Below are 13839 nucleotides of genomic sequence, written 5' to 3' on the forward strand. Positions count from 1 at the left end.
GGACGACTTATGGAAAAATTAGGTGGATGAGTTGGTTAGGTGACAAGAACAAGCCGATTAGATTTTGGTTCAGTTCCGGATCCAGATCCGACCTCTCAGTGGGATATAAAACAAACTGTTCAGCTTGGTGGAGGTATGCTGTCTACCGAGTGCCGTTCTAGTTACCCTCGCCAGAGGAGAGGGTATTGCATTTGAGTCCGTTTGTTTGTCTCTGTCTGTCTGTTTGTCCGCACAGAATAAATATGATTTTCTCTGCAACCGTTGGTCCGATTGACAGGAAATTTTCACCATGGGTGCAACTCCACCTGTAGAATTTTCTAATGATAATTATGACGTCATCGGTTTGTTTTAAAAAACCGAAAACATCGGAAAAACCGAAAAACTTTGCACCTCTATATCTCCGAAAGCGCTGAATAGAAAAAATTGAGACATGGCTCATTGTAAAGAACTCTCCATGGGGAATAAAATATGTTAATGATGATGTCATAGGTGACTCCATTATGACGTCATAATTCGACAAGTACAAAACTTCATCCAATCGAGATTAAATTTCTTGAGCGCCATATTGGCATTAACTGGTGGAGAAAAAATAATAATGATGACGTCATGGGTCACGTGGTTCGGCCGCCATCTTGGAAAAACCGAAAAAGTTTGTACCTCAATATCTCCGAAAGTGCTGAACAGAAAAAATTGACACGTGGCTCATTGTAAAGAACTCTCCATGGGGGATAAAATATGTTAATGATGATGTCATAGGTGCCTCCATTATGACGTCATAATTCGACAAGTACAAAACTTCATCCAATCAAGATTAAATTTCTTGAGCACAATCTAGGAACAAATTAGTTTAGGAAAAAAATGATGACGTCATCGGTCACGTGGTTCGGCCGCCATATTTGATTTAACACAAAAACCTTTAAAAACCGCTGAAAATACATCCTGGTGAGGGTTTGCAATCTCTGATTGCTCTTTGTGTTAAAATTATTCGTAATATGCACATGTTGTGACACTCAATCTGAGTGTTTTAAGCTTGTTTATTGAGGTTTGACATTTACAGTTCAGGAACAGGTAATTCATGATTGTAGTCACTGTTACAGCGAAGTTGTTCAGTTAATAATAGAACTACATAATGTTTTCACATAGTATCAGCACATAGGCGGTCTACCTGTCAGTACTTCATTCAAAGGATGTGAAGGAGCTCGGAGGGGAGGAGTTGGGTAGAGGAGTGCAAAAAGGAAGGGCAACTCCATATAACAAATCTATAGGTGAGGGAGATGACTCAAACATAACAACAGCACCTATTAATAACAGCAATCGTTATCATATGTTGTGCATTCCATGTGAAAATGCATTTAAATAAACTACAAAAGGCCATGATCCAAACAACTTCTCTGCTATCAGTGAGTGCGCATCTTCTGCATTAAGGGAATTGATACGACGTTATCACAAACAAATCGTGAGCAATCAAAACACACTGGTCAAACTTCACAGTGAGGAGTGTATCAACCAATTATTGCAATTCGGCTTACACTTTGGACACTTTTCCTTACTTTGGACGCTCATTTCCGTTAAGCCAAATAAATGAACCAACCAAAAACCAAGAAATAAAAAACAAAAATAACCTGCTGTACGTATTTGGGCCAAACGAGGTATTTTGGAGTCTTGTTTTCTTCATTTATCCTCTTCTCCAAAAGTGTCATTCTTTTTACGCTTCACCTCCTCAAAGTCAAATTCCACGCCCATCACACGCTTGTAAATATCCTTGATGTCCTGGCAGGTTGTTTCAAAATGGGTCGTGGCATCATATGAACGGGAGATGAAGATCTGTTGTGGGAAAGAGAGCGAACACGATGTTGATTTTGGGGGTTCGGAATGATGCGGCTAAAAGGCGAACGCTACCTTCAAACTAGCATTGCATTACCTGACTTTCCTCTCCTAAATTGCTTGGTTCGTAGATGTCACAAACACTCAGGAACCTGTGTAGTACAGCAAAAACAAATAATTATAATGCAGACCAGTAGCGTTTGCACAACTTTCACAAAAGTTCTGAAACCTGAGAGTCTGTATTATAAACGATTTTACTGAAGCAGAAAGAATAGCTCTTAGAGATTGTATTGCTGAACACGCTCGAGCATGAGTTTATACAGTTTACGACAACAATGGCTTTTTCAATTGGATGTCATTACCTGCGCCACCAAAGGTGGATGGAGGTTACGTTTTCACCCCTGTTTGTTTGTTTGTCTGTGAACAAGATATCTCAAAAGGTTGTGGATGGATTCAGACAAAACTTGGTGGAGAGGTTGGGTGTGTGACAAGGAAGAATTGGTTCAGTTTTGGTGAACATCTGAATATGGATTCGGATACGATAATTATTTAATTTTCAAGTGATTTTTCACCATTGAGTGAAAGAGAGCAAATGCCACACATCAGGTCCTCAAATAGTTTCTCCTCCCCCCACCCCCTTCCAACTCCTCTTGCCATTCACATGGTGCTGCCACTAAAATGGTGACAGCTCGCGGCTCTGGGCAATAGCGAGCTGTATTGTTACCGCAGTGGGACGGTGTTCCTGGGGGTCCCACCCCAGGTGACAACCTTAATGGCACCGGCGATGATGTCACGCCAGAAGGAGGAGTAAGAATAGAGTGGACTTTATTGTGCCACGTGTGGGGCGACCGCATACTAATGACTTTCTCGGGGGTCCTTTTCACCTTGCCTCACTCTCGCCGGTGTGGCAGGAAGGACAAATCACATGATGCCCTTAATCTAGCTAACCTCTACCACACACAACACTGGCTGGCTTCCAATGGTGTACGAAAATCAGGACTTAACCCCCAACACAAAGATATTGTCAACAGATAAAAATGACCTATCCAATGTCATATGGTATAAGCCTATGAGGAGGGACACATGGTCTAAGCTAAGACCTTGTACTTTGATAAAACGTAGAAAACCAAATTTTAGTAGAGTACAAATCCTCTGAAAATGATGCAATCTTTGTGACATTTGTCTGGCATCTATAACACGAAGATCCTTATTTTATAAGAAAAGATTTTCTTTTTCCAAAATGCCAGTGTAAGACTGTAAGTGTTTATCAATTTTGCTTTTTCTCGTGTAAAATGTTCTCCATTTTATAGTGAAAATTATTACCTCTGCCACATCTGTTTGTGAGTAGGATATATGTTATGTTATGGACTGATTCAGCCAAAACTTGGTGGACCTGTTTGATGGGTGATAATGACGAATTGAATCGATTTTGTTGATGATCCAGATCCGGATACGAGAATTTTTTAAAATTAATTCTTTACCATTGAGAGATGGGGCCAAAACCAATATATAGCACGCTATCTCAGAGTTGTAAATGGATTATGACAAAACTTGGTGGATGAGTTGGTTAGGTGACAACAACAAGCTGATTCAATTTTGGTTCAGGTCCAGATCCAGATCCGGCCTATCATTGGGATACAAAACGTAAACTGTGAAGCCTGGCGGAAGTATGCACTCTTCCAAGTGCCGGTCTAGTTTTACCATTCTGTTGGTTTTTCATATCGTAAAATTGTGCACCAGAGTAAGGCTGTATTGCGTTAAAATTTAGTTTGAACCTCTGTGGTGTTTTCTTGATGTACGTAAATCTAAATTTGCCAAATGTGCCCTCCAAAAACATTCGCGGATATATTGGTGTTCATGACCCAAACTAAGCTGGAACGATGCGCATGCAGCAAGATATCTCCGATACACTGCTTTACGGGCTGCACAGCTTATTGAGCTAAAGTTCCACTTTTACAATTTTGAACTTTGCAAAGTCATTAGTAAACGGTAATCAATGTTAGTTTTGGAAAATATAGAATATCCAGAATGTTTGATGTGAAAATACTGATCAGCGTTTTTGAATTTAGCTAAGGCTAAATTAGCTAAGGCTAAATACAATTCTTAAGGCTGCGACAGTTGTGTAGTTTAATAAGTACAATACTCACTTCTGGTCAATGGGTTCAAGGAGGTCAAGTGCAGGTTGTACTTCCTTGGCAGGATCTTCTGTCTCTACAGTAGTACTGGCAATGGCTACATACTTTCCCTGTGCAGCCACATTGTGTGCAAATGATATCATGCACACATAAATGTCTGCATTCCGGGGTGCCAAGGTGAATAGAGGAAGAGGAAGTTAATAAATATTACAGCTACAATGTACCGGAGGCACAAACACACAAGAAACACAAGGACCTCAATCAAGACTGATCGCCTCGTCCCCTTCACCCAATGCAGGATCAAACCTTCGCTACAGGATTGCACATTAACTCTAGCAAAATAGCACATGCATAACAGCTAGCCACCTCACCAGAATTGCGATTGACCTGGTTCTGTGGGATGATGATCTGGCAAGAATTAGCATTTTCCGTGTTCGTGATTGGATGACTCAAGATGCAGATGACGCGCACCACCTGGCCAAGCTTGTGGACGTGATCAGGAGCGTAGCTTGGTTCGCAGATCACCTGCTTGCACCGTGCCACCTACAGGAAGAAATTCGGGGGTTTGTGGGTAGTGCAGCTAGACCTGTTCCAGTTGAAGACGTGTTCTTTTTGTGTACCACGTATGAAACTAATCAGATGTATATGAGGAGGACATTTCAAAAAGTTGTGGACAGATTTGGATGAAACTTGGTGGACAGGTTGGGTGTGTGATAAGGAAAAATTAATTAGATTTTGGTGAAGATCTAGATTTGGACAAGGGAAGTTTAAAATTTTTAAGTGACTTCAGCATTGAGAGATAGGGCCAAACATGATATTTCAAAACGTTGTGGACGGGTTATGACAAAACTTGCTGATGAGTTGGTTAGGTGACAAGAACAAGTCGATTAGATTTTGGTTCAGGTCTGGATGCAGATCCGACCTATCAGTGGATACAAAACGTGAACTGTTCAGCATGGCGGAGGTATGCGCTCTGCTGAGTGCTATTCTAGTTCAATTTAAATTGATGGGGGTTGAATATCAAGTATTTGAGTGCCCGGTAGTGAAATTACAAATCCTTAGATGATTAATTTTTTTAAGCTCATTATACAAAAGAAGAGGGCATCTGGCTGCTGAGGATGTTCATATGCATCTGACTGCTCGCAATGTGTGTCGTCAATGGAGGGTAATAAACAGCAGATGAACACTTTCCACAGTGTAAAACTACAATGATGGTCATGAGAAATGGCCAATCGAGGTAGCACACCCAAGCTCTAATGATAAAGTGGAAGAGTTGCAGATGCTAAGAAGCAAGTGAGAGTGGTATTAGTCTCATTGCCTAAAAGGAGTTGTCAGACTTTAATTATTCACCTCTCCCTCTGACTTCACCCCAACCACACGCCCGTTCTCCATCACAATTTCATCCACTGGTTTGTTGAGCATGTATGTTCCACCAAAAATTGCACTCAGCCTGTGAATGGAGAACACACAAATTAACATGACTAAACTTGGAACAGCCATTTTGTCACTAATGACGGTAGCGCCTTTAGTGTTGCGGCCCAGGCATGCCCAAACGGACAATATAAGGAATATTAATTATCCCACGCTCGTAGCACAAAGCAGGGTCAAGCAATTGGTTCACTCTGTCTGTCAGATGTCAGTCCTTAATCGAGGAACTACTTCAATTGAATTTTATATTTCGAACAATGTAGAACATAAATCTAAAGAAGAACCTGCAGTATAGGAGTGCTTTGACTCTGAATTTGGCAAATTGTATAGAATTTCGTCCTGATTGTGCATGTGCACAGAGGAGCGAGATAATTATTTTACTCTGTCTGCCTGTCTGGCATCAAAACAAAATTGTAAATCATTCCAAACATAAAGCTTTGTTTATAGGGGTGCCATAAAGGACACAAACAACAGGCACGAATAACTAATTTAATGTGGTATATAAGGTGGTGGAAGGATAGGTTCCCGAGTTGCGAAAATCCGCGAATAGAGAGGTAAAATCTGCGAATGGTGAAGCAAATCCCGAGAATGTTGACGATAATCCGCGAAGATCAATGAAAGTCCCGGAAATGGCGAGACAAAGACCACGAATGTCAGCGATAAAACGGCAAATGTGGAGGCAAATCCCACGAATGTTGATGATAATCCGCAAAGGTCGATGAAAACGCGAAGTACACGGCAGCAAATGTCGAAACAGGTCATGCTCGCGGCTCATAGAACATGTTTTTTGCGTACGTCAAGCTGCTTTGTGCATGGCTGGTGAAAGATGGGTTTTATAAATGTGGCAAGCTAGCGGCTTGAATTTTTTTTTTGCGCCCCTGAAAAACCGGGAATTCGTGGAAAAACGCCGCGAAAAGGAAAAAAACCGCGAATTCGCGGGACACTTTTCCGTGAATAGAGAAACAGGTCGCATTTTATCAACTGTGAATATGCGGAACCCGTGAATAGCGGAACTGCAAATAGCAGGGCCCGACTGTACGTAGTATGTTCAAAAAGTATCCGACCTTTATTTTTCGTGCGTAAAAAAAAGAAGCTAGGGAGGCGTTGATTGGTGCACGTATGTAGGCGATCCTAATGCGCACGCGTGAATTTTTTCCCACCTGCAGAAGCTGTCATTCGACGGCAGACCGCCGATGATTGAGGACATGTAAGCGAGCGCCGTCGGATTTTCGTTTTTGAGAAAATGACGGAAAAACTTGAACAACGCTACTGCATCAAATTTTGTGTTTTTTGGCCTCGGGGATGTTGGATGCTTCCATTGTGATGATTGCAACTTGGTTTCTGGGTCGTACCCATAAACCCAGGACTCATCGCCAGTGATCACTGTGTGGAGGAAGCTGGGATCGCTGTTCACAGTCTCCAGCATGTCCTGTACGATCTCCAAACGGAGTTGCTTCTGCTCAATCGTTAGCAGCTTTGGTACGAACTTCGCTGAGATTCTCCTGAAGCCCAAATCCTCCTTCATAATGGAATGAACGGTGTTGAATCTTGCGGATCGTTTCCACTTGGGAATCGCCAAGCTTTACACAAAATTTGATGCAGTAGCGTTGTTCAAGTTTTTCCATCATTTTGTCAAAAACGAAAATCCGACGGCGCTCACTTACATGTCCTCACTCATCGGCGGTCTGCCGTCGAATGACAGCTTCTGCAGGTGGGAAAAAATTCACGCGTGCGCATTAGGATCGCCTACATACATGCACCAATCAACGCCTCCCTAGCTTCTTCTTTTTTACGCACGAAAAATAAAGGTAGGATACTTTTTGAACACAGTATAGCTATATATGGACACAAATTTCTGGGTTTACACTTCCAAAAATCCTCAGTTTAATAGTACTGGGGTAAAACTTTACTCGGAAATATAGATGGTGCTCGGAAACAAAAAGCAAGAGTTGAAAAAGACACTTCCCATGTCCTATTTTTCAAGACTGTGTGGGGTAAGGTGTTGGATCAACTCTCTAGTTCTAGTTGGTGACTGGGAAGCGGGTGACCTGAGTTGGATATTCAAGCATGTACACACATGCACACACATACACACGTCTAGTTTGTGCTATTGTTCGAATAAAACAAGGTGGATTATGTAAATAAAAAGCATTTTATGACAAGTTAGGGTGGAAGGTTAAATACAGGAGATTCACATTTTTCCAAAATACCAAACAATTAGGGCTTAGAGAACACGAGAGCTAAAATTTATAATCCAGCAGAATTTGTACTCATTAAAACAAAGTTTATTTTCGATCAAGGTTGATAAAATAATAGCAATAATAGAAATATTAAATAACTAGAGAGATATTCGGTCAGTTTAAGCATAATGTGAATATGACCACATTGCAGAATTAGTGGACTTGCATTGGAACTATGGCCGGTCATACCTGTCGACTGGCAGGATAGCCTCACGCCAGCCATGCAAGAAGCAAAGTAGAGTGTGTAGGTTGCCCTTTGTGTACGAAGAAGACCATTCACATGAAATATGCAAACTACCTATTTAGTTAATTTGTATTGTGCAGAACCCGTTGCTGAGATAGCAACCACACTTTAAGGTAGCAACCTGGTGTCAAGGAACCATTCAGCCTGCGTCAAGGAACCACTCAGGAACCATTTCTCCTACACACTCAGCCTGTGTTGGTGCCAAGGAAGAACATGGAGTGTAACCTGGTGTCAAGGAACCTCCAAGAAGAACAGACAACTTGCTCGGCAGGAATTTGGAATTTGTTTAGAGTGCCGGCGATAGCTGGCCTACTCTTCGTGAAGGACACCGTGGGGTCTGTAACGTTCAGCAACAATTGCTAAGAGATGGGACACCCAGCGTAATGTTCATCCAAGGGTTGGTACACACAATGATGAAACATGTCATGATGAAGGACCACTCACTACAAACAACCTGCCTGGAACACTGTTACATACAGTAGGCAGATGCACATCTTACAGCAGCATACTCCTATATGGTGCAGCAACAGAATCAGTTTTCATACAAGCCCAATGGGTATTTTTTGAAGATGGTCATGTCAGGATGTCGAAAGCATTCAACCAGAAACAAATAAACACACAAGTACCTTGCAAATCCTTGTGGAAGCTCTCCGAGCCCATAGAGTGGGTATAGGTAAGGACTCTTGCCATATCGAGACAAGGACTCACTGTACAACTTGATGCGGTTGATAGTTTCCTGGCATGGTTGATCCAGGTACCTGAGAGGCAGGCAACGATAAACATTTAGTTTGAGGATACATTCAACGTCACACCAGCTTTAACTGAACCGTCACCGGCTAGAAGAGTGTTTGCAGATGTACTCGCAATGGATGGAATGCACCCACTTATGCCACGCCCTGCCTGTGAAACACCAGGACGGCAGTTTCTCGCTGGGCGAGATGCAAACCCAGGCTAAACAGCTTCGAAGTGAGTGAGCATATCGCTGGACTATCCTGCCAGTCCATAAACTATTCATGACAAAGTATAAAACTATGACAGTTATATAAAGGGAAGTCAAGTTCTGTTTCCTACCAGGATATGTTCAATATGACTATAACCTCTTAAGAATAACATGTATCTGTATATACATTGTCCAAAACTTTTCTCAAAGTGTCTCAGATTTGTTTTTGTATCCAAGGTCAAGGCTTCTGGAAGAGCAAGAACACTGAACAGATTAGGACGCAACAGAACAAAAGCAATAGTAGAGAAAGGGAAGGGGCACCAAGAGCAGGGTTGAAGGGCAAAATAGAGGGAGACCTGGCCAGATAATGGGCGAGGGGAGAAATTACGGGTGGGGAAGAATGGGGTGGATAAGAAGGATACAGAAGCAAAGTCTCACAAAGGGTAAACTGGAAATTTGGAAGGAGGCTGGGGTGGGGGTGGGGTTGACGGGTGAAGAAAAGATCATGATTTTGGATGTGAGATGATCTGAGATGGTGGTGAACAGCTGTCTTGAAGACTGAGTGAAGAATGAGATTGAATAGAATGGGGAAGTTTCATGGGCTTAGAGTTTGGAGAGTAAGGCAGGACTATGGACAGCTCGATATATAGACAGACAGACCTCTAGAGAGACAGACCTGATCTCATGTTTGACATTGATGACTTCCATCATTCCATTGTTGGGCAAGCTGTTCCTACTCTCCCTAGGTGGAGTGACCTAGTCTGCATTTGAATTGGTGATCTGAGATAAGGTTGTTGGAGAAAAGGAAGGATTTCAAATCAACTGTAATGATGGATTATATAACCTTTGCTGATGATTTTAAGGTCATGGAGTCTGATCGGTATGTCTGTAGTTAAGGGGATCGGTTTTGCACCTTGTTACCTCCGCCACCAAAGGTGGATGGAGGTTATGTTTTTACCCCTGTCTGTCTGTCTGTTTGTCTATGAACAAAATATCTCAAAAAGTTGTGGATGGATTCGGACGAAATTTGGCAGAGATGTAGCATATGTGACAAGGACGAAATGATTAGATTTTGGTGAAGATCCGGATTCGAAATTTTTAAAGTGATTCTTCACCATTGGGAAATAGGGCCAAAAACGATGCATAGCAGGATATCTCAAAAGGTTGTGGACGGATTTGGACCAAACTTGGTGGACCGGTTGGGTGTCTGACAAGGACGATTCGCTTCAATTTTGGTGAAGATCTGAATAAGGATTCGGATATGAGAATTATTTAATTTCTTAAGTGATTCTTCACCTGGGAGATAGGGCCAAAAACGATACATAGCAGGATATCTCAAAAAGTTATGGATGGATTTGGATGAAATTTGGCGGAGAGGTAGTGTATGTGGCAAGGATAAAATGATTACATTTTGGTGAAGATCCGGATCCGGTTAGTAAAATTTTAAAAGAGATTCTTCACCATTGGGAAATTTGTCTGGGGGGTAACATAGGCGATGTGAAGGCCATTTTCCCCCGCAGAGCAGGGGTTGGCCTTTTTCGGGCACAATAATATCGTGTGTATTATTATTATTTGGCCTAATGGCCTGTATTGCACTCGTACCAAAACAAAGAGAGCACACTCACTCGTCAGTGAGGTATAGAGCCAGAGCATGTCCCGTGAAGTCAATAACATCCTGTCCGAGCTCAAACATCTTGTAGATGTCACGCATGGTTGTTCTTGAGGGATCAACATCCTTGCAAGTCTTGGGGTCAGACTCATCAAAGGCAGCAACAAATGCGAGGAACTTACGGAAACGATTTTTTTCCATCAATGCCATAAGTTCTGGGTATGAGAAAAAAGATGAAGAAGAAAGTTTTACCTAGTGTACCACATATTCAAACACAGTATTAGTGTAAAATTATTCGTTATCCAGGACAATACATGACAAGTGGACTACCGATTACTGGTCTGTGTGCTACTCTACCAATGTTAGGTCCCTGCCACCAAAGTTAGGTCACTGCCACCATTCTACCAATCACAGGTCCCTGCACCATACCACTCTTCCAAAGACAAACTCATGCACCAACCACGAATGACAGGTGCACGTTCTAATCTACAGGTGACAGCTCAATGCCAATCTATAAAGACCATATACAGTCACGTGAAAAAGTAAGTACACCCCATGTAAAGTTTTGACTTTTTCAACATATTTCAACATACAGCTATTTGATCTTCATTTAAACAATATTGATAGATAAAGGTGATATAATATAACAAATATCATGAAACATTTACATTTTGTAGTCCATTGTATAATTTAAATAAACATAAATGCAAATTTCGCATGTGGAAAAAGTAAGTACACCCTTGGCTCTAATAGGTGGTATTGCCCCCTTTGGCAGAAACAACCTCAAGTAGGCGTTTCTTATAACTGTCTACCAGTCTCTGACATCGACTGGGAGAAATTTTTGCCCACTCCTCCATGCAGAATTCTTTCAGCTGTGCGATGTTTGAGGGGTTTCTTGCATGCACAGCCCGTTTCAAATCCCCCCACAACATCTCGATGGGATTTAGATCCGGGCTTTGATTTGGCCATTCCAGAACACTCCATTTCTTTCTTTTCAGCCATTCCTTGGTGGATTTACTGGTATGTTTAGGGTCATTGTCATGTTGCAAGGTTCACCTTCGGTTGAACTTCAACTTTCCGACAGATGGCCTCACATTATCCTCAAGCACCCTCTGGTACAATGAAGAATTCATAGTGGATTCTATGATGGTGAGCTGCCCAGGCCCTGATGCAGCAAAGCTGCCCCAAACCATAACATTTCCACCACCATGCTTTACAGTTGGTATCAGGTTCTTGTGGTCAAATGCTGCCTTTGGTTTTCGCCAAACATGTCTTCTGGTACTGTGGCCAAATAGCTCTACCTTTGACTCATCTGTCCAGAGCACATTGTTCTAGAAGTGCTGGTCTTTGCCTCGGTGTTCATTGGCAAACTTTAATCTTGCCCTGATGTTCTTTCTGGACAGCAAAGGTTTCCTCCTGGCACACCTCCCATGTAGATCAAATTTGTGCAGCCTCTTTCTCATGGTAGACTCGTGCACTTTGACATCAACAGTGGCAAGAGCTACCTGTAGGTCCCATGATGACATTCTGGGGTTCTTAGAGACTTCTTTCAGCATCTTGCGGTCTGCTCTTGGGCTGAACTTGCTGGGGCGGCCTGGCTTGAACAAGTTGGCAATTGTTTGGAATCTTCTCCACTTGTAGATGATCTTCCGGACAGTCGAATGATTGATTTCAAATTGTTTGGAGATCTTTTTAAATCCCTTCCCAGACTCGTAGGCATCTACAACCTTCTTTCTGAAGGCCTCTGAGAGCTCTTTTGATCTAGGCATGGTGACGCCGCACACTTCAACAACAAAGAGCAAACCAAACTAAATGTCTGAGGTTTAAATAAGACAGGTTCCTCCAAGATCCTCTCTAACGATGTTATAATCATTTGCACCTGAGCTGGTGCACCTGATTCTAATTTTATGTATTTGAAGTAGTGATAAATGTAGGGGTGTACTTACTTTTTCCACATGCAAAATTTGCATTTATGTTTATTTAAATTATACAATAGACGACAAAATGTAAATGTTTCATGATATTTGTTATATTATATCACCTTTATCTATCAATATTGTTTAAATGAAGATCAAATAGCTGTATGTTGAAATATGTTGAAAAAGTCAAAACTTTACACAGGGTGTACTTACTTTTCACGTGACTGTATGTGCGACACGACAAAAACAGGTCTGTACATCTATCTATAATTCCAGCAATCTCTGTGTGTGTGTGTGTGTGTGTCTGTGTGTCTGTGTGTCTGTGTGTGTGTTTGTTTGTTTGTCTGTGACCGCTGTTTCTCGACAACCACGGGTCCGATATACTTGAAACTTGCCAGGTATATTGCTGGGGACCCGAGGATGTGCCTTTTCAAGGTTTCATATTAATCGGAGAAGTAGTTACCGAGCTATGTCCAAAAAACGATTCAACCAATCAGAGAGCAGCAAGCTATCACGTGTGCCGAACGTGCCGAACAGACTCTGCCTCGGACGGCACATTTGAGAGCGTATTCATTTATTTCACGTTGGCAAACTATGTTGGCGTTCAACTATGTTTTAAAACGAATTAAAACTAAATTGCGATTCATCGTAACTGCGATTTGCGACCTTCCGGACAGTGAAGACTGCACTTCCGGCAGCCAATCACAGAACGCGTTGTTGCGTAGGCGTGGCCGATGTGAGAGCGAGCCGAGCCGAGCGCGTGCGCCATTACGGTTCGTAATTCGATTTCTTCCGGAGAAAATAATAATTTCTCGATTTCTTATGCGCATTATTTCTCCCAATTCAGTCAGAGCGAAGGGCGGAAGCGAAGAGCGTTGTTTTTTTTGTTTACGGGCGTACGGGCGGGGTAGAGCGTACGGGTAGCGTTTTTTTTTTTTTTTGGCAAGGAACGGGCACCCACGTACGGGCATGCCCTAGTTACCTTAAAAGATAGGTCTGTGCACTAATGACAGGGAAGTCATTCCATCTCAAATCAAGTTCTTGCTCGACCCCCCTCAGTTTGTGAGAAAATTTGTGTATGTTCAGATATGTTTTGATCATACATTTCCACAGTTTGAGCATCTCATTATGTAAAAGTATTATTTTGCCAACCAGTCTGCAAACAAATTCTGACAGACGGATCATATGACTTGATGGATGCTACACATATTGATGTATCGTCCTGCATGCTTAACACCAGGATGACAGTTTATAGTCGGGTCGAGATTTATAACCCAGGCCAGACGGCTCAGAGTCGAGTGCACATACCTCTTGGTCTATGCTATCCTGCCAGTCAATGCATGATGAGATCAAATTTTGGAAATGTGCTCCCAAAGCATGTCGGAACATACAACAAAGGAATTCAGAAGACTCCAGGGGCTTGAGCAGGATTGAATTTTGACATTGGTGGATTTGAGGGAGAATAATGTCTGCATACCTCCATAAGAAATCTCTACTGGC

At 42.1% G+C, this 13839-nt stretch overlaps 1 protein-coding gene across 1 annotated transcript in view; it reads right to left on the reverse strand.

The window, feature by feature from the left end:
* Nucleotides 1-1016: 1016 nt before the first annotated feature.
* Nucleotides 1017-13839, reverse strand: part of GDI2 (GDP dissociation inhibitor 2) — a 61103-nt gene continuing 48280 nt past the window's right edge. The window contains exons 5-11 of the mRNA XM_068102445.2: nucleotides 10437-10635; nucleotides 8498-8629; nucleotides 5310-5409; nucleotides 4331-4502; nucleotides 3972-4116; nucleotides 1922-1976; nucleotides 1017-1824 (exon numbers count right to left, since the gene is read on the reverse strand). Of these exons, the coding sequence (XP_067958546.2) occupies nucleotides 1672-1824; nucleotides 1922-1976; nucleotides 3972-4116; nucleotides 4331-4502; nucleotides 5310-5409; nucleotides 8498-8629; nucleotides 10437-10635 (956 nt within the window). The 3' untranslated portion in view covers nucleotides 1017-1671. The remainder of the gene's footprint in view (nucleotides 1825-1921; nucleotides 1977-3971; nucleotides 4117-4330; nucleotides 4503-5309; nucleotides 5410-8497; nucleotides 8630-10436; nucleotides 10636-13839) is intronic.

Source organism: Myxine glutinosa, chromosome 11 (genome assembly GCF_964187855.1).
Source record: "Myxine glutinosa chromosome 11, kmMyxGlut1.1, whole genome shotgun sequence".
In the NCBI taxonomy this organism is placed as follows: domain Eukaryota; kingdom Metazoa; phylum Chordata; class Myxini; order Myxiniformes; family Myxinidae; genus Myxine; species Myxine glutinosa.